The 20,610-nt window shown below is 43.2% G+C and overlaps 1 protein-coding gene across 2 annotated transcripts; it reads left to right on the top strand.

Annotated features, from left to right (window-relative positions):
- Window positions 1-16,129: 16,129 nt before the first annotated feature.
- Window positions 16,130-19,136, top strand: LOC120644669 (nicotianamine aminotransferase 1-like). 2 transcript variants are annotated; one of them, XM_039921352.1, is made up of 7 exons: window positions 16,135-16,569; window positions 17,232-17,571; window positions 17,663-17,881; window positions 18,087-18,146; window positions 18,244-18,399; window positions 18,490-18,583; window positions 18,715-19,136. In XM_039921352.1, exons 1-7 carry the CDS (start codon window positions 16,268-16,270, stop codon window positions 18,834-18,836), a joined length of 1,293 nt encoding a protein of 430 aa, XP_039777286.1. In that variant the 5' UTR covers window positions 16,135-16,267; the 3' UTR covers window positions 18,837-19,136. The 2 variants fall into 2 exon arrangements, with proteins under 2 accessions (XP_039777285.1, XP_039777286.1); XM_039921351.1 differs by having other exon boundaries at window positions 16,130-16,569; window positions 18,244-18,583.
- Window positions 19,137-20,610: the final 1,474 nt, after the last annotated feature.

Here is a 20,610-nt window from a genome sequence, read left to right as displayed (position 1 = left end):
CGTCCATCCCCCGATGGAAATGGCTATCTTTAATGCGAGCAGCGAACATAACATTTCCCTCTAAAGAATATTTCATGTACCAGTTATGCAACTCACGCGTTCTCGTTGGTAGCCTGTCAATCAACTCCGGCCACATAAGAGGTTGTCCCAGTACAAATGGTTTTCTGCCTGCTCCTTCATGAACTGTGATATTTTCTTTCCCTTCCAGCTGAGCTTTTGTGAGCCCGGTTTCAGCCACAAACTCTGCAAGTGCTTCATCCTCTTTTGAAAGGACCTTGAGATCGGGTACCCTTTGTTTGGGTTGTTCGCCGAGCTGGGGGACTTGGTCGTACCTCCGATTACTCTTCTTCTTCCATGATTTTGTAATCGAGCGGTCGTAGTCCGACATCAATTCTTTCTGCTTTGGTTGCCACATCATGGATAGAAAGAATTTCTTCGTTGCTGGATCCATTGGGTGCTGGCTTTGAATGAGCACAACAATATTAGCAACTGGACAAAGGATAATTAATGGTTGTAAACATGATGGAAACATGATGGATGCTCTTCTTAGTAAACATGATGTAAACATCTTTGAATAATTTGTGTAAATATTATTGTAAACATGATGGATGCTCTTGTTAGTAAATATTATTTGCTTGAAAACATTACTCATTTTAATTGATGCACCATGTTAAAGTATTGATGCAACATACAGTGATATCTTGAAAGAAATATTAACTTTAAATTAATGAGAAATAAATTTAAATTTAAATTAATAGAAAATAAAATTATAACAATGCGTAAAATCTTTGTGCTCAGATTCAGTTTGTTCTGGTGGTTTCTTATGTTAGCCGCCAGCACATATGGCAATCTGTGCTGGCGGACGTGTTAAGTAGCCCGCCAGTGCAATCTCTGCTGGCGGGTGAACCGCCTGCCAGCACAAATTGCCATTTGTGCTGGCTCACGAGTGCTGGCGGGCGTTCTACCCGCTAGCACAGATACGATTTGGTCGCCACGCCAAATTGGTTCTGGCCTAGTGCTTCAACAGCACCGCCGGCCTCCACCTCCAATAGCGCCGCCACCCTCCACCTCCAACAGCGCCGCTGCCGTCGATGGACTAGGGCTTCGTCACAGGCTGCAGCGTCGGTTTGTCTGGCCACCAGAGAGGCGCTCGACCACCAAGGGACGCCGGCCCTCGTCGATTCTTGCCGAGGGACACCGGAGCGATCGATTCATCTGGTCGGTGGAGCGACGTATCACGTTCGTGTGCCCTCCGCTCACCGCTCTCGTCGCCTCGTGTGACATCGGCCCGCGTCAATTCCCGCTGAGGACGCTCGCTGCCACAGCTGTGTCCCATGCACCTCCACCACGACCCCATGGTGTCCGGCCGAGGCAGATGTTGGCAGCGCGACGTTTGGGCGACGGCGCGACGAAGGGCTAGCTTGTGCGGCGAAAGGGGCAAATCTGGGGCCCTGAACTCCACGGCACGGCGAAGACCCTTGGCGGCGGCGAAGTCCCACGGCGCGGGCGGCGAGCGGCCTTGGCAGGAATCGACACGGGTGGCTAATCGTGGCGAGGGAGGCTCGACGAAATGGGATCGGGCGTGGATCGCGAACTCGTTTCGTCGCTCCGCCGGCCGGACGAATGGATGCCGACGTCCCTTGGCAGCGGCGAATCGGGGCGAGGGAGGGAGACTAAACGATGAGGAAGGCGACTCGTGAACTCGCGACGAGGGTGGCAGCCTGTGATGTGTGTGTGGGGGGGGGGGGGTTTGCAAAATTTGAGATTAGAATGGTAGGATTGGATGAGTGGGGGGTGTAAGTGCAAAATGTCGCCACCTTTGCACATAGCCTTCGGATGTGTATCCTGTGGTCTTGATTGGAGTTTTCAAAGTTTGCACAAGAGAGTTGGTTTTCATATGATGCACTGTCTATGGGTCAATCACTAAAATCACAAACTAACACAGCTTAATGGGGCCATTTCTTTATCTTACAACACCACCCTCCACCCGCCTTGTGTCACCGTCGGTAACCATGGGGAACAAATGAAGGTGTCTCATCCGAGCAGGCAACCCACAGAGACAACGGGCACCAATGAAACAAGGCCCCATGTCGTAATATATATTATTGAGTAAAGTATACCAATGGTCCCTAAATTTATTTTGGTGTGTCTCTAAACTCTTAAAATATACTTTTAGATTATTGAACTTGTTTCAAGGTGTCACATAGGTCCCTAGTATCTCAAAATGCATTTTTAGATAAATAAACTTGTCCTGAGAGTCCCTAAACTCTAAAGATGCTATTCTTAATTTAATATAAATGTTATTTTGCTATTTTTAGATCAAGGTGTTGGCAGGCTGGCCTTCGATCCATTCTCTCCTAGATGGATACGAAAAATCCAATTCTTTGGCTGCTAATTTTGGAGTGGTGAGATGTGGTGTGCATTACTACCTACTGATTTTAGAAGCTAATTAAATGAATTATTTGCCCCTCTAAATATGGCAGTATAAAATCATTATGGCATCAAATCTGTCTATAATAATTCTGGATATGAATGTGATGAGATATTAGCAACTATATGTAATCCAGGACGCGTTCATTATCTTTCAAATAAATCTGGTTCGGGATTGAACCAATAATGGCGCTAGGGAAATTTATTTAATGTTTTTGTATTTATATTTCAAGAGGAGTTAGAGTATTTCAGTCTCCGTATTTATTTTACTTTTATGATGCTATATATAAAGCGCTCACAATCTATATATAAAGCACGAGCTTTCTAGCTAGATTTCAATACTTCTAACTTCTGTTTGATATATATTTCAGGGCTGCAGGTCTTAATGTTATCCATATATCGTGTGGTTTCAGATGATCTGTCTATGCCTCTCATTCTCATTCAGTACCTCTTGTTTATCTGCATGTTGCTCATGATGGTTGTTGACTTCGGTAGCCTGATGATGTCTCGACTCTAGACTATTTATGTTTGCAAGAAATTTGATCAGCCATTTCAGCTAGATGGATCATACTTAATAGCATGCAGAGTAGTTGTAACATGTTTGTGGCAGCCTGTTATCATTCTTGAATTTACATTCCTCCGACTTACTGTTGTCGATGTTACTACTTCCTCATCCACCTTTATATTTTCTTGCAACTAGGGTCCCTTAAAATTTTTACTCCTATGCCTAACTAAATCTTAACATTATCATCTAGGTGATCTTTGTCCATAGTGTACTAAGTCTGAATCTAGTACCAGAGTTTTGTTAACTTAGATATTAGGGGGCGTCGCTGTCGACTGTTTTAGAAGTTACAGTTTATGAGAAGTAGATGCTTCAGATGCAAGCGCTTATGCTGTCCAGGCTGAAGAAGTCTTGTCCGGTTGGCATGTATAATATAAAAGTTTAATTTCTTTTTTGTCTGCATTCACCGTTTATCCTGCACCAGTAAAATTCTCGTGTTCTTTACCCTCAAGTGCCGTGCATCAGAAGCTCAGAACAGGTCCAAGGTGAACAAGAGAATCAATCATATCTCTAAATTATAAATTTCGGTCTCGATCGGATAGCCGCAGGCCAGATTAGACAAATCAGGTACTAATGGCAATTTTCACTACAATGACATAGGGATTATAGCCAAGAAGAAGCAGACAGCCAGACACTGACGCCTCCGTTGCAGAGAAGAGAGGCAGGCAAGCATGTTTCCGTCCTCTCGCCACTCGCCGGCGTTCACGGAGCAGCAGCTGAAGCAGCTCCGGGCACAGTGCCTCGTGTTCCTTGCTTTCAGGTATCAAAACCAAGCGCCGTCAACTTGCTCATCACTTACACACTTCATGTTCACCCACCAGCTTCGGTTTTCGATCAACAAGTGCCGTAGTAGCAGTACTGCAGTAGTAGTAGTTGGTATTTCGGATCATCCAGAGAGATACGAATATGATTTGGGCGATGATTGATGACTGCTTGAGTTTGTTACCCAATGATCAAATCTTTGAAGCTTGAGTAATTGCTGATGAAATAAAAAAGTTGCTGTGTAGAAACAACATGATGCCCCAGATGAAGCACATGGAAATTGCCCTGGGTGAATGTCCTGCACAAGGTATGAACTGACCCCAGCAGAGATTCCTTATTGGGCGTCATCCTGATTCCTGAGTGAACCTGAACTAAGCCTGTTGGCGAACAAGCAGCTGGTAGCAGTAGCGGCGGCGACGACGGAGGAGGAGACCGGCGAGGAGCCAACGGCGACGACGACCGTGGCGAAGCCGGGTCGTGGTCGTCCTCACCGGTGTCGTCGTTCTCTGCAGCGACTGCTGGGCTGCCACCGCCCGACCTTCTTGGCTTGTCCTCGCTGCGGCTGTTGAGTCCCCAGAGCGGCCGAACCAGAAGAGTGATACGTCGAGGAGTGGGCAATGTAACGCCTTAGATATCGACATACTTGGAGGTTACTACCAAAGACATTAAATTGCACTAAAACATAAAATTTTAGTAAATTTCGGCAGAGTCTCCTTTGTAAATTCTAATATCTGTGGCACACAAGACATAAATATAGCAAAGTGAATATAAAGATGGTAAATAGTCTTGCTCATCAACCAACACAACCGAATAAATAAATCTTAAGCAACAATCAAACGACCACGTGACAATTCTCAATGTCAAAAGAATTATTCAGCCTAGAGATTTGTTTAATGCATGACAAAAGGGTGTGCATGTTCATAATGAAGTGGCTACTCCTATTCTATGCATACTTGATCAGCGGGTACCTAAAAACTAAATAAACACAAGAGTGAGTAGATATACTCAGCAAGTACAATTCAAAACCGAAAGAGAGACTACGAGTACATGAACGACGAAAATCCAAAAGCAATGGAACAATAGTGAAACAGTAGTTTCCGTTTGAAACGGACGTCACCTGAAACTTCCTTAGCATTTACCGGTAAAGCCGAATAAGTGGGGCCAGCACTTATTCACAGGAACTTGAACATAAGAATCGAATTGCACAACCAGTGTTTATACAAACCCCCGGCACTTGAATGATATGAAAGGCAACACACGAATCTTGAACATTCGATAGAACCAAAAAAATTATGACATGAAGCTTAAAGAAATTGACATATGAAATAAAGATATTGAATAAACATTGCCCAAGGGCGGCAAGAAAGCCACAAACATAATCACACATCAAGAGGTTCGTCATTGCACTTGCCTTAACTTTGTTGAGAACCCGGCGCCACATGCTCACCGCTAGAATTTATCGAACCTGTGGAATAAACCACCCTCAGGAACTAGTTCATATCGACCAAAAGCCTATATACTCGAAGAAATCCGAAGCTAAAAGCCTAAAACGTTAAATCTCACAATTTCTGAAAATACGACTAATTCTCTGAGTTACTCGTTGTTCGGCTCATAAGTTTTGATTTGCTTAACCAAATGCAGTAAATAAATACATCTTGAATATCTACAGAAAATTTCCTACAACTTTTGTTACAGAGCCCAGGGGAAATTCGGCTTCTAAATAATTCGAAAATATATAAACATTTTCTGCGCACAACTTTTCTAAAGGGAACAGAGACACAGTTTCGATGATATCTCCTAAACCGCTAATAGGAATTGAGTGAAACCAGCGCCATTTGAAAGATAAAAACATCCTTTACAAACTTTATTACTACCATATGGTCAAATTTTGCACTACAGATGGTCAGTTTTAAAAACCATTACTCTGCATAGGGAATTGATTACCAATCGTGGCTTCCGAGGTAATGCTCAAACATAGAAGCTAATTCGACTTGCAAGTAGGACAGTATGGATGCTAAGAAAAGTTTAAATCATGAATTTTCTGGAAGTTTGGGGAAAATCCCTAAACTCTAACATTTTTTTCCACTGATTCAACAATAGCAGCGCTAATCCTCCTGGTTTTCTCTCTCCCTTGCCTTGCGTCAGCAATAGCCGCCAGCACCAATCTCCCTGTGTCCCCTTTGCTTGATTCAACAGCAGCAGCGGTAGATGGAGGAAGAGGCCGTGTGGAACGGGTGGGAGGAGGTGGCGGCCGAATAGGATTAGGAAAAGAGGAGGCTCGACACACTAATATGCTAACAGAAAACCTAATAGGAAACCGACGGACCAAACTTCACAGAATCGCCACATACTCGTCTCATGATCGAATTGGGCATGTGTATAGTCAAACGGATTCGTTTCGACGAGATCTACACAACCATGGTATCTGATCATTCATACGACCAATGATTCACAAAGTCAACTTTGGGTCAACTCCCTAATTTTCCAAAAAATAAATAAAATAAAAATTTATTTGAATATTTGGGATATTACATTCTTCCCCCCTTCAACAGAATTTGCCCTCGAATTCTTTCTAGCTGAAGTACAGAAAAGATAACTAGAAAACACGTAGTTACTCACCAGATTGAAATAACTCCGTATACTCCTCACGCATCTGTGACTCAAGCTCCCAAGTTGCCTCATGCTCAGTTTGGTTGGTCCATAGCACCTTCCCATATTTGAATGTCTTGCGTCTGAGAACTCTCTCCGATGTTTCAAGAATCCTAACCGGACGAGACTCAAATGACAGATCTTGCTTAATGGTAATTGGCTCCACAGTAAATGATGTTCTGGCTCCCTCAGATATTTCTCCAACATCGAGACATGAAATACATCGTGAACCCCTCTCATCGACTCAGGCAACTCCAATCGATAAGCCAATTTGCCCACACGCTCTTTGATCACGAAATGGCCAATAAACCTTGGACTAAGCTTTCCCTTAGTACCGAATCTCACAACACCCTTGGTAGGCGACACCATAAGAAGTTATTCATCGCATTCTCCAAATTCCAGGTCTCGTCTTCTCGCATCAGCATAACTCTTTTGCCTACTTTGAGCTGCTAACATATGTTCTCGAATTTCAGCAACCCGCTCAGTGGTCTGCTGAACCCAATCCGGCCCCAAAACAGCCTCCTCACCCACTGCATCCCAACAAAGTGGTGATCTGCACTTTCTCCCGTAGAGAGCCTCATATGGAGCACAACGAATACTAGAATGGTAGCTGTTATTATAGAAAAATTTCACAAGTGGTAAATAATCCTCCCAACAACCTTTCCAAGATAGTACGCATGATCTAAGCGTATCTTCCACAGTCTGAATCGTCCGCTCAGACTGTCCATTTGTTTGAGGGTGAAAAGCAGTGCTCATCCTCAAAGTAGTGCCCAATGCTTTTTGCAAACTATCCCACAACTTAAAAACAAATTTAGCATCCCTGTCTGAAACAATAGTGCGAGGTACACCATGTAGTCGCATTACCTCCCGCATATAGATAGGTGCCAAATCACCGGCTGTACTTGTGGACCGAATAGGAATAAAATGAGCCACCTTACTTACTCAGTCGATCAACAACAACCCATATAGTGTCTCATCCCCTTGGAGAACGTGGCAGACCAACCATGAAATCCATAGCAATATCATCCCAAGGCCAGATAGAAACCTCTAAGGACTGCAGTCTTCCTGCGGTACTCTTATGCTCAGCCTTCACCCGCTGGCAAATACCACATGAAGCCACATACTTGGCCACATGAATCTTCATCCTCTTCCACCAATAAGTCTTTTTTCAGATCCTGATACATTTTATTCTCACCAGGATTGACGGTGTATCGAGTACGATGTGCCTCCTTGAGAATATCTTCTTTGACTTGAGACCTTTGTGGCACACATAGCCTACCACGAAATCGAACAGCGCCAGAGGCATCCAAGGTGAAGTCCCCAACCTTCCCCTCATGAATACGTTTCCTCACATCTAGTAACAACCGGTCCTGGTGTTGCGCCTCCAACACCCACTCTGGTATGCTGATGATAGGATTAATTGTGTCTCGACTTCTGCCACTACTGCGTAGCAGTATGAAATACCCATCCTCTCAAAATCAGCTATTAATACATTCATGGTTGGAGGAGAAGCCTTACAACTCAAGGCATCAGCCACCACATTTGCTTTGCCTGGCATGTACTGAATATTCAAATCATAATCTTTGATCAACTCCAACCACCTCCTTTGCCTCAAATTCAGATCCTTCTGAGTGAAAATGTACTTCAAACTCTTATAATCAGTGAAAATGTCACATGACTCCTCATATAAATAATGCCTCCAAATCTTAAGTGCAAAAACAACCGTAGCAAGCTCTAAATCATGAGTGGGGTAATTCTACTCGTGCATCTTCAACTGCCTTGATGCATAGGCAATTACCTTTCCATCTTGCATAAGGACACAACCAAGTCCTATGCGAGAAGCATCTGAATAAATCGTGTAACGCTTACCAGGCTCAGGGAGGGTAAGAATAGGATCATTCACCAACTTCTCCTTCAACATTTGAAAGCAATGCTCACACTCTTGAGTCCACACGAACTTGACATTTTTCTGAGTAAGCTTTGTCATAGGCTTAGCAATGATAGAGAAATACTTTACAAAGCGCCGGTAATAACCTGCCATACCCAAAAAAACTCTTGACTTCTTTGACGTTTGTTGGTCTTTCCCATTCCACTATAGTAGAAACCTTGCCCGGATCAATAGAGATGCCATGTTTATTAATCACATAGCCTAGAAAACCAACTTCTGAAAGCCAGAACTCACACTTCTTGAATTTAGCATAGAATTTATGACTCCTTAGAGTTCCAAAAACTCTACTCACATGGTTCTCATGCTCTGCTTCAGTTTTGGAGAAGATAAGTATATCATCAATAAACATCACAACAAATTCCTCCAACTCCTAAAGCATATTGTTCATCATCTCCATGAAGTATGGAGGCGCATTAGTGAGTCCAAAGGATATAACTCTGAACTCATAATGGCCATACATGGTGGAAAAGGTTGTCTTCTCAATATCCTCCTCTCGAACAGGAATCTGGTTATACCCAGACTGAAGATCAATATTGAAAAATACTCTAGCTCCCCTCAATCACTCAAACAACACCTCAATATGGGGCAATGGGTACTTATTCTTGATTGTCACAACATTCAAGCCACGATAGACAATACACATACGCCAACTACCATCCTTCTTCTTAGTAAATAACACAGGGCCCCTCCATGGTGACATGCTTCGCCGAATTAATTTCTTCGACAGCAAATCATTCAACTGCTTCCTCAACTCCTCTTGAAAAGGGCGAGACAAACGGTATGGGGCAATAGCTACAGGACGAGTACCAGGTATAAGGTCAATACGAAACTCCACTTCACGCTTGGGTGGCATTCCTGGTAGCTCATTAGGGAAGACATCAAGATAGTCTCGCACTACTGGAATTTCCTCAATAATCAATGGCTTGGTAGGCATTTCAACTAGGCTCCAAAGAAAGCCTGTCTTCATAGGACGATGGCCAGGAAAGAGACTCGCCATCACCAGTACAAAAAGACTAGATGGACTAGCCTGAAAAGTTATGGTTTGTCCTGATGGCACCTCAAGTGTAACAATCTTCTAAAAACAAGATATGACAGCTCGATAGCAATGTAGCCAATCCATGCCCCGAATGACATCAAAAACCGGTAAGGAAATCACCATTAAATTAGCCACAAAGTCATCTCCACCTATAGAAATAGTGCAACCCGGGCACACCACTATACTAGATATCAAGCCCCCAGGAGAACTAACATGAATTGACTCAGAAATCTGCTGACTAGAAATATTGGCCCTTCTCACAAAATCAAGTGAAATAAACAAAAAGGTAGCACCCGAATCAAATAAGACATGAGCCTCATGTGAATCAACATCAAGAGTACCTGAAACCACATCTGGCGACCGAGAGTAGAAGCTGTAGGCATGGTGTAGACTCCACTAGGTGCAGTCGAACTAGAACGTAGAAGCTGTAGGCATGGTGTAGACTCTAGTAGGTGCAGTCGAACTAGAACCTCCCGCCGCATACTAAGGAAGCTGAGTTGGGGGAGCAGGAGGAGCGGGTAACTGCAAAGGAGCATGTGGTGTAGGAAGCTGAGGTAGAGGCCAATAGTAACCCGGTGGAGGATAGTAGTACTGAGGACATGAAGGATACAGAGCTGGGGGACCGGCCATCATCTGATCCGTGCCACGAGGAGCACCAACTGAAGGAGCCGAACCTCTAGAACTAGCAGCTGAGGTGGGTCCAGCCGAAGAAGAACCTGAACGCTGCCACTTGATGATCCAATTTGGATTCCTCTTGCAAACCATGCTGACATGCCCCTCCTTGCCACAAGTGTTACATGTACCAGAAAACCCACACTCTGAGGCACGATGTGTCTTTCCTCACTTGAAACAAATCAAACCTTGTCCTGGAACAGGACGCATAAATAAGGAGTTCCCACCGTGTTGCCCCAAAAAAGATTGAGCCCCTGATTGCTTAGACTTGGAAGGCTGCTGAGACGACTGGTTTCCCTTAGGCTCCGTTTGGATGTTGACATTAGAAGTCTTGGTATTGAATTGGGTTCAATACCAAATCAGACTGGCTTTGGAAATAAATCACAATACCAAATCCATTGCTTGTATGTAGATGAAATTACTAGACAGAATTCAACAAAGTGGCAGATTCCAATTCCAGTTTGGATGTACATACAGTCAAATTGAGAATCGACCCATCTTCTCCACTGTGCCTAGCTCCCATCGCCGCTCCGCTCCACTGCGCCCAGCATCCATCGCCGCTCCATCTTTTGCGCGGCCTATCAGCAACATCGGTAGGCATTCCCGAGCCATCAAAAGTGTTCAAGCGCATAGACATCCACCTAGTAAATTTCATTGCCTGAACTGGGGCATTTGCACCGCCACCGACGGGGGCTGCAGCAGCAACTGAGTGTTCCTTCGCCTCTTCAACCTCTCCATTACCTTGGTTCACTTCTTCATTGTTAACCTGCTGGTTAACATCGCCTCTACCATGACCATGGCCTCTACCACGACCTCTCCCACGCGCAGCATTGCATGCACTCTTTCGCGGTGGCATAATTCCAATAATTTGGAAAAATAATGAGAGTACAAATTAACAACGTGCTAACATAGCTGGAATAAGCACATAAAAGAAAATAGACAGCGGAAAACGAGATGCAGAATATACCCATGCAACCCATCCTATTGTGCAAGTGTGTCAAATTTTAATTGCAGGCCTAAATCGAGTTTCACAAATATTTTGCCTTAAACAATTTAACAAAAAAAACTATAACCTGGCTCTGATACCAACTGTAACGCCCTAAGTATCGACATACTTGGAGGTTACTACCAAAGACATTAAATTGCACTAAAATATAAAATTTTAGTAAATTTCAGCAGAGTCTCCTTTGTAAATTCTAACATCCGCGGCACACAAGACATAAATATAGCAAAGTGAATATAAAGATGGTAAATAGACTTGCTCATCAACCAACACAACCGAATAAATAAATCTTAAGCAACCACCAAACGACCACGTGACAATTCTCAATGTCAAAAGAATTATTCAGCCTAGAGATTTGTTTAATGCATGGCAAAAGGGTGTGCATGCTCATAATGAAGTGGCTACTCCTATTCCATGCATACTTGTTTAGCGGGTATAACAACAACAACATAGCCTTTTGTCCCAAGCGGGTTGTGGTAGGCTAGAGATGAAACCCAAAAGACACAAAGGTCACGGTTTCCGGCACGCTGATAGCTAGTCTCCAAGCACTCTTATCCAAAGCTACCTCTTTAGAGATATTCCAATCTTTAAGGTTTTTCTTAACCGACTCGTCCCAAGTCAGTTTAGGTCTACCTCTACCCCTCTTTACCTTATCGACACGCTTTAGAATCTCACTACGCACCGGCGCCTCAGGAGGCCTCCGTTGGATATGTCCAAACCATCTCAACAGATGTTGGGTAAATTTCTCCTCAATTGATGCCACCCCTACCCTTTCCATATCCATTAGAGTGGCTTTTTTTTACGCTGGTTCGCCAAACCTAACGCAACCCTCCTCCTTTACCCGTGCTTGGGACCGGCTATGTTGAGACGACTCAAAAAAGGGTGTGCATGCTCATAATGAAGTGGCTACTCCTATTCCATGCATACTTGATCAGCGGGTACCTAAAAACTAAATAAACACAAGAGTGAGTAGATATACTCAGCAAGCACAATTCAGAACCGAAAGAGCGACTGCGAGTACATGAACGACGGAAATCCAAAAGCAATGGAACAATAGTAAAACAGTAGTTTCCGTCTGAAACGGACGTCACCTGAAACTTCCTTAGCATTTACCGGTAAAGCCGAATAAGTGGGGCCAGCACTTTATTCACAGGAACCTGAACATAAGAATCGAATTGCACAACCGGTGTTTGTACAAACCCCCGGCACTTGAATGATATGAAAGGCAACACACGAATCTTGAACATTTGATAGAACCAAAAAAATTATGACACGAAGCTTAAAGAAATTGACATATGAAATAAAGATATTGAATAAACATTGCTCAAGGGCGGCAAGAAAGCCACAAACATAATCACACATCAAGAGGTTCGTTATTGCACTTGCCTTAACCTTGTTGAGAACCCGGCACCACATGCTCGCCGCTAGAATTTATCGAATCTATCGAATAAACCACTCTCAAAAACTTGTTCATATCGACCAAAAGCCTATATACTTGAAGAAATCCGGAGCTAAAAGCATAAAACGTTAACTCTCACAATTTCTGAAAATACGACTAATTCTCTAAGTTACTCGTTGTTTGGCCCATAACTTTTGATTCACTTAACCAAATACAGTAAATAAATACATCTTGAATATCTACAGAAAATTTCCTACAACTTTCGTTACCACGCCCAGGGGAAATTCGGCCTCTAAATAATTCGAAAATATATAAACATTTTCTGCGCACAACTTTTCTAAAGGGAACAGCGACACAGTTTCGATGATATCTCCTAAACCGCTAATTGGAATTGAGTGAAACCAGCACCATTTGAAAGATAAAAACATCCTTTACAAACTTTCTTACTACCATATGGTCAAATTTTGCACCACAGATGGTCAGTTTTAAAAACCATTACTCTGCATAGGGAATTGATTACCAATCGTGGCTTCCGAGGTAAGGCTCAAACATAGAAGCTAATTCGACTTGCAAGTAGGACAGTATGGATGCTAAGCAAAGTTTAAATCATGAATTTTCTGGAAGTTTGGGGAAAATCCCTAAACTCTAACCTTTTTTTCCACTGATTCAACAATAGCAGCGCTAATCCTCCTCCTGGTTCTCTCTCTCCCTTGCCTTGCGTCAGCAATAGCCGCCAGCACCAATCTCCCTGTGTCCCCTTTGCTTGATTCAACAGCAGCAGCGGTTGATGGAGGAAGAGGCCGTGTGGAACGGGTGGGAGGAGGTGGTGGCGGAATAGGATTAGGAAAAGAGGAGGCTCGACACACTAATATGCTAACAGAAAACCTAATAGGAAAACGACGGTCCAAACTCCACAGAATCACCACATACTCGTCTCATGATCGAATTGGGCATGTGTATAGTCAAACGGATTAGTTTCGACGAGATCTACGCAACCATAGTATCTGATCATCCATACGACCAATGATTCACAAAGTCAACTTTGGGTCAACTCCCTAATTTTCCAAAAAGAAATAAATAAAATAAAATTTTATTTGAATATTTGGGATATTACAGGCAAAATACAGAGATTGAAGAAATACAGTGACTGAAGGGATTGCATCAGAATTGTTTCGCTCCTTTCTTTTGCTTCTAGCCCTTTTCAGAAGTATCGTCATCTTCTGATTCTAGAGATCAGATGCCTTGTGTAGTTTCCTTACTACTCATGAACAATTGTTTAGTTCTCCGTAAAAATTTTTACATATCAATCACATCAATTTCGACACATGCACTGCATATTAAATATAGACAAAAAAAATCGATTTTCACATATTGACTGTAAATTAATAGAGGAATCTTTTGAGCCTAATTAGTCCGTAATTAGACAATAAATTGCTACAGGAAATATTTACTAATGATGGATTAATTAGTCTTGATAAATTCATCTCGTAGTTTATATACGAGTTCTGTAATTAGTTTTGTAATTAATTTATGTTTAATACTTCAAATGTGAAAAGATTCCATTTTCAAAAACTTTACCCCGAGAAACCAACCAAGGCCTTATACATGTTTGTACGTTATGATCTCCTTAAATTCATATGATTCTAAACTTATGATCAAATCCTGCCTGTCACACGCAAGCATGGATGGAAGGAAAATTTGAGTCACCGGGAAAAGAACAAAAATACACGCTACTGCCTTGGATTTGGTCGCGGCCTACTTGGGCCGCAAACTAGGTTGGGCCCGAGTACGTCAAGTTTGGGCTTCTGGATTCTCTTTACTCTTTAGGCTTTTCTCGGCAACAGCAACCATCAGATTTCTTGCCCCCAAGGTCTTGATGGAGATGAAGATGATGTAGTTCATGCATGACATCAAACTTGCATTGCAAAGACATTTGAACAAACAGCTGAACAAAGGGGAAGGATGGCTTGACGCTTTAATGTTTTCTGGCTTCAGAAAGAGTCCTTACACCAAGTATATGAGAATTGATCCTCAGAGGTAGGTTCTTCTTGAAGTTCAAATGGAGCTATCTTCGACAATGGGATGAGTATTAACAGGCCATGAACATTTCTTTGCAGTTTCTTGGAAGCTATCATCGTCATCACCTTAGTAAATAACTCTTGGGAGATATCTTAATTAGACTAAAAAACTATGCAGTTGGAGAAAATTCTACAGAAGAACTAGTAACCGTCTGCTGGTCAAAAAATGCCCTTGAGAAATATTGTAAACCTAGTAGTGACAACAATGGCCTCATCCTTTTTCACCACACTCTGCTAAGAATAGCTTACCTCCTATAGTTCTGTACAGAACTTTTCAGTTCCTGTACCAACTGAGAAAATGTATCAATAATGTCACGCAGTGAAACTTTGGCATCAGTGGTGATGTATGGTGGTCAAGGGCAAATTTCTGTTTGTCCACCTGATGCACACAGCCGAGTAGTGCTCCCTCTATCATGTCCTGTCCAATCCATACTTCCAACCTAATAAACTTTTCTTCTTCTTCTGTTTAGAAAAAGAATTGTCTCAGCTGACTTCTGCGAACTTGCACTAAACTATATATCATGATTCTTGCTGTTTGAAATGAACGGAGTAAAGTGAAAACGACTGATGATAGGTTTATAAATTTGTGGAATAAGAATCTGACAGATGGAAATTTTAAATTGAAGGGGAGAAAATGAGTGCAGAACTACTGATAGGCGATAGCACGCAGCTTCCTCGCGCTTGCAAGCACGTGCATGTACAGCCAGCAAGAGACGTTTAGCGCCAAACTACAGCTCGCACTAATTCTAAACAAAGGAGTGTCAATGCTGGATTCTGTCATGTCATTTGCCCACGTGGCAATCTCAGTTGGCCGCCAATTCTAAACAAAGGAGAGTGTCAATGCTGGATTCTGTCATGTCATGTGCCCACATTGCAATCCCAGTTGGCTTGTCGCCCTCACGGACAGTTCCAAGATGGCCTCACTAGTACTTGTTTATTAGTGTTCCACTTCCCCATTGAGTACTTGTCCAATTTGCACTTGATGACCGGATTACATCAACCACTGAACAACAAGCTCCATTGAAAATGACCCATGTCGCTAATTAAAGTTTAGCTTAGTTGTTAGATTCCCAGGGGCACACGACAAAGACCTAAATACACATGCCGTGACAACAAACAACACACCGCAGCAGACGTCGGCAAAGCCACCTTTGCCGTGGGTCTTTTTTCGGACACATGACAAAGAGTTTTGCCGAGTGCTATAAAGCACTAGGCAAATTTTTTTTCAAAAAACTAATTTTAAAAATACAAAAAAAAGATTTAATCGAGGAGGACCCACCGGCTAGCCACCCGTTCTCTCCATCGAAGTCGCAAGTCGCGTCATTTTTCGCAGCGCGCTAAACGGCTGGTGGGATTCGAACCAACTAATCCCTCTCACGTGTAACCTCCTCCACCACTGCACCGCACGCCCACTTGTGTCTATACTCTGTTTTCTTTTCCCACATATTATACTAAACCGTGTATAAATTACTTGTTTGAGGCTCTAACTGAATTCAAATTAAAAAATTGTCAACTACAAAGTTTACTACAAAATCCTTTACCACGCTATATATATACGATGTCCGATTAAAATATCAACAGGCATATCCTAATTTTCAGCACATTCGGTACATAGAAGTAGAGCACCACGGTTCACACAGTCGACCTGCATCACAAATCCTACTCCGCCACTCTCATCGCCGCCGCCAAGGCGCCAACAAGCCGCGCCACAAGAACCACCACGCCCCGATGGAGAACGGCGCCGGCAATGGGGTGGCCGTGGCTGCAGCGGCGGCCTGGAACTTCGCGCCGAACGAGGCCCTCCTGGGCCTGACGGCGCTCTCGGTGCGCGGCGTGCTGGGCAGGGTGAAGGCCGGGATGGTGGCCGACGGCGGCGGGGCCCGGCCGGTGGTCCCGATGGGTCACGGCGACCCGTCGGCGTTCCCGTGCTTCCGCACCGCGCAGGAGGCCGTGGACGCCGTCGCCGGCGCGCTCCGGTCAGGGGAGCACAACTCCTACCCCACCAGCGTCGGCCTTGAGCCCGCACGGAGGTTACTTCTTGGCTGTGCAAGTCCTTGTCTGGTTATTCCATTGTTTGATCCATATTCTATAAAAAATCGAGCCGCTTGATTCTGAAACAAGATGACAAGATTGGCACGGATGTTTCCCGAATCTAAGTGTCATTTTACAGTCATGGCAAACTATTACTGAATTATTCAGAGTTGATTAGTATGATTCGGTAGGTTTGACTGATGAAACAAACTATTTCTGGTCTCATACGTAGTGTGGCAATCAATGTGATTTTAAGTGTAAGTCAATGTGATTTTAAGTAATTCCTGAGGTTGAGAAATTAGAGAAGTAATTTTTATGCCCGGTGATAGTAACCAGTCTATGCTCTGCTTGGGAATCACTGAACCTTACATCAGGTTGGCCTTCTTGGCTTCATAAAAAAAAAAACTGAATCCAGCACGTTGCCTGTCTGTTTAATTTGGTGTTGCAATCATGGTTGAAGTCCTGTTGATGACGACGAGCATGAATAATTGAACACAGAAACTTTCTCTGACAAATGCTATGGTGATCTTATCTTTTCAGCAGTACAAGCTACACAGAGCTTGATTTCGCCCCCACTCATGCTATTTGCATTATGTATCTCTGTAATTCAAATTGTAAACATACCTGTTCCTTAAAACCTTGCAATTCATATAACTTCCAGGTCCATCGCGAAGTACTTATCCCGTGATCTGCCATATGAATTATCACCAGATGACATCTACCTCACAAGCGGCTGTACTCAAGCAATTGAGATAATCTGCTCTGTTTTAGCTCGTCCTGGTGCCAACATCTTGCTTCCAAGGCCTGGCTACCTGTTCTATGAGGCGCGTGCTGCTTTCAACGGCATGGAAGCTCGGTATTTTGATCTTCTACCTCAGAAGGATTGGGAGGTTGATATTGATTGCGTCCAAGCTCTTGCCGACAAGAACACCATTGCCATGGTCATTGTCAACCCAGGAAACCCTTGTGGCAATGTCTACTCCTATGAGCACCTAGCCGAGGCAAGTTTTAATCAGCTGGTTCGTGGTTCCTCCAAAGTTTATGAGCTCTTGGGAAATAATCTGAATGCCTAGTTTGTGTCCATAATTCTAGGTTGCCGAGACCGCGCAGAAGCTTGGCATATTTGTAATCACAGATGAGGTGTATGCACACTTGACATTTGGGGAGAGGAAATTTGTGCCCATGGGTGTGTTTGGGACAGTGGTTCCTGTGTTCACACTAGGATCGATATCAAAGAGATGGGTGGTGCCTGGATGGCGTCTTGGATGGATTGTTACCAATGATCCTAATGGTGTATTTCAGAGGACTAAGGTTCTTCGCTTGCTTTGACATTGATTACGTCATAATCAGTAGTCGAAACTTGAAGGATTTTCCATTCATTTGAGAACATGGCTAGGGGTGCTAATACGCCTGATTAAATAGCAAAACTATTCTTCAGATTTTGGAATTACATGATGGTACCTTACAAAATGCAGTCCCATAATGCTTAAATTTGTTCTTCCCTTTCTTCTTCCAGGTAGTTGACTGTATCAAAAGCTACCTTGATATCTCCTCTGATCCTCCAACATTTGTCCAGGTGACTACAACAGCTTTGTCAATTTCTCATTTTGTTCCATGTGCATAAAGAAAAATAGAATGGTCTATATCCACTTAAACAAATTTTGTTTTACCAGGGAGCAATTCCAAAACTCCTGGAGAACACAAAGGACGAATTCTTCAGCAAAACTGTCGAAATTCTTAGAGAAACTGCAGATATATGCTGGGAGAAACTGAAGGACATCAATTCCATCACATGCCCGAGCAAACCTGAGGGATCCATGTTTGTAATGGTCTGTGAGTCATTACATATACTGTTCCATGATGCAAGACACCATGAGGGATTTGCTAATGGGGTGCGAAATTTCCGTGACTTGCTACAGGTGAAACTGGACCTATCCTGCCTGCAAGACATCAAAGATGACATGGACTTCTGCTGCCGGCTGGCAAAGGAAGAATTAGTGGTTCTTCTGCCAGGTACTCTTCTGCGGCATACATGGTTTGATAGTACTTATCACCGCATCTGATTGGTGCAAGATATTTTTTTTCATCCGCCTTTGATGTCACCGTTTTATTTGAGCTGTAACATGTTGGAAACGAATTGTCAGGTTGTGCTGTGGGATACAAGAATTGGCTCCGAATCACCTTTGCCATTGATCCATCTTCTCTAGAAGATGGCCTTGACAGGCTCAAATCCTTCTGCTTGCGACACAGCAAGCCGGCAATATGATATGATAAGCTCATCGGTTCCTTGCAACACAAGACAAATTGTTATCAAATTCGAGTGATTTATTATGATACGCCATCATCTTCACTCGGAGATGATATCTTTGATGCGCTAGGTCCTTGGTAAGCAATGGGTTCTGCTTTTATCTAGTCATCATTGAGTGCCATTACAACAGTTTGTCGCACTCAGTGCCTGTAGGTGAAACACAAATTTTAGGAATCTGAAGTGTACAACGAATAAAGAATGGACTATATGAGAATTGTCATCTGATTATAGCATTTAACTCTGTTCTCATTCACGCAACCTGAATATCTGTTTCTATAGTCAGAATAATATGGTACTGTCAATTCTTATGCATTTCTTCACGAAAAAGTGTGAGCTCAAGCAAACTTTGTTTCGAGTACAGTATGTAGTATCCAAAAAGCTTGAGCCAAAGGTAATGCTTCAATAACTTAAAACAAACAAACTTTGCTTCAATAATTCAATACAAAACAAACTTTCTTCTATAAATAAGGAAACCATGCTTCATTGGAAGCCGGAATTGCATATGCACACAGATAGTGAAATCTGAGATTGAAAAGTTCTAATTGTATATGGATCTGAAGTAGACCTGATCATTTATCAGGTTGGATCACATTTGGGCCCCGTTTGGTTCCCTAGCGCAACTTGCGCTACAAAGGGAATTTTGCATGCATGGAGTACTAAACGAAGTTTATTTGCAAATTTTTTTCACAGATGGGTGCAATTTTGTGCGACAAATCTAATGAGGCTAATTAATTCATGATTGGCTACAATAATACTACAATAATCATCCTCTAATTGTGCGGTCAAAGGCCTCATTAAATTCGTCTCGCGAAGCAGCGTAGGGGTTCTGAAGTTAATTTTGTAAACTGTCTTTATTTAATACCCGTAATTAATGGTCAAAGTTAGCTACGTTAGCTAGTGCTACTAAACAAAGCAGGGCCTTGGTCGGGTCAAACAATAAGCCCAGTATTTTTTCTCGGGCTCCAACCGGACCCGACCCCACTGTTGGATTGGGTCGAGTTTCATGTCAAAAAAATACAGCCTGTGCCCAGCCTAATATTTTGTTGGGTAGAAAATTTCAATCTGAATCCAGCCCACATATAGGACGGGACGAGTTGGATTTTTTCGAGGGGTCATGGGTTTATCGGGTTGGGCACCCCATAATCAGGTATAATCTGAAGGAGACCATCAAAGGAATTCTGAAAACATTACGATCAAAACAAGCATGACCGTGATTCGTGGGCCGGGCTTTGTGCTATATGTACATTTCTTTCTTTTGGTAGACAGATAGGCCCTAATAGCTAAGTTCATGCTGATATGGCCCAAAGAGAAAGCCCACAAAGCGATCACTATTTTTGAAAGAAGAGCACAAGATCACTCTGCTTTGCGCCTTTTTCTTTTTTATATTTAAAAAAAATCAAAATTTCAAAAATATATGTCGGTTTCGAAAAATTTCAAAAATATACCCCGGTCGCCCTATGGGGTGCGACAGTCCCTAATTGTAATTTTTTTCTTCAAATTTGCAACGAGGTCCCTGGCCGGGGGCGTGCGGGAGAAGGGGGGCCTATCGCCCCCCCCACGGGCGACCGGGTACAGGCGCGACTGGGGGGGCCTGTCGCCCCCCCCCCCTCGGGCGACCGGCCCTCACCCCCCTATATAACCATTCTACCCTCATTCCCTCCTCATTTGAGCCCAAAAATTCCACCAAAAATCCAGAAAAAAGAGAGGGGTGAGGAGAAGAGAAGCGGCGAAG

The sequence above is a fragment of the Panicum virgatum genome, chromosome 8K (genome assembly GCF_016808335.1).
Source record: "Panicum virgatum strain AP13 chromosome 8K, P.virgatum_v5, whole genome shotgun sequence".
NCBI classification, from domain to species: Eukaryota; Viridiplantae; Streptophyta; class Magnoliopsida; order Poales; family Poaceae; genus Panicum; species Panicum virgatum.
The sequence above is the reverse complement of the archived record's forward strand: the minus strand, read 5'-3'. Positions and strand labels throughout refer to the sequence as shown.

Coding starts and splice junctions, on each gene's coding strand:
- LOC120644669 (XM_039921351.1), top strand. CDS start 16,268: ATGGAGAACGGCGCCGGCAATGGGGTGGCCGTGGCTGCAGCGGCGGCC. Junction 17,882..18,086: donor GTGTATTTCAGAGGACTAAG/GTTCTTCGCTTG, acceptor TTCTTCTTCCAG/GTAGTTGACTGTATCAAAAG. Junction 18,147..18,243: donor ATCCTCCAACATTTGTCCAG/GTGACTACAACA, acceptor TTGTTTTACCAG/GGAGCAATTCCAAAACTCCT.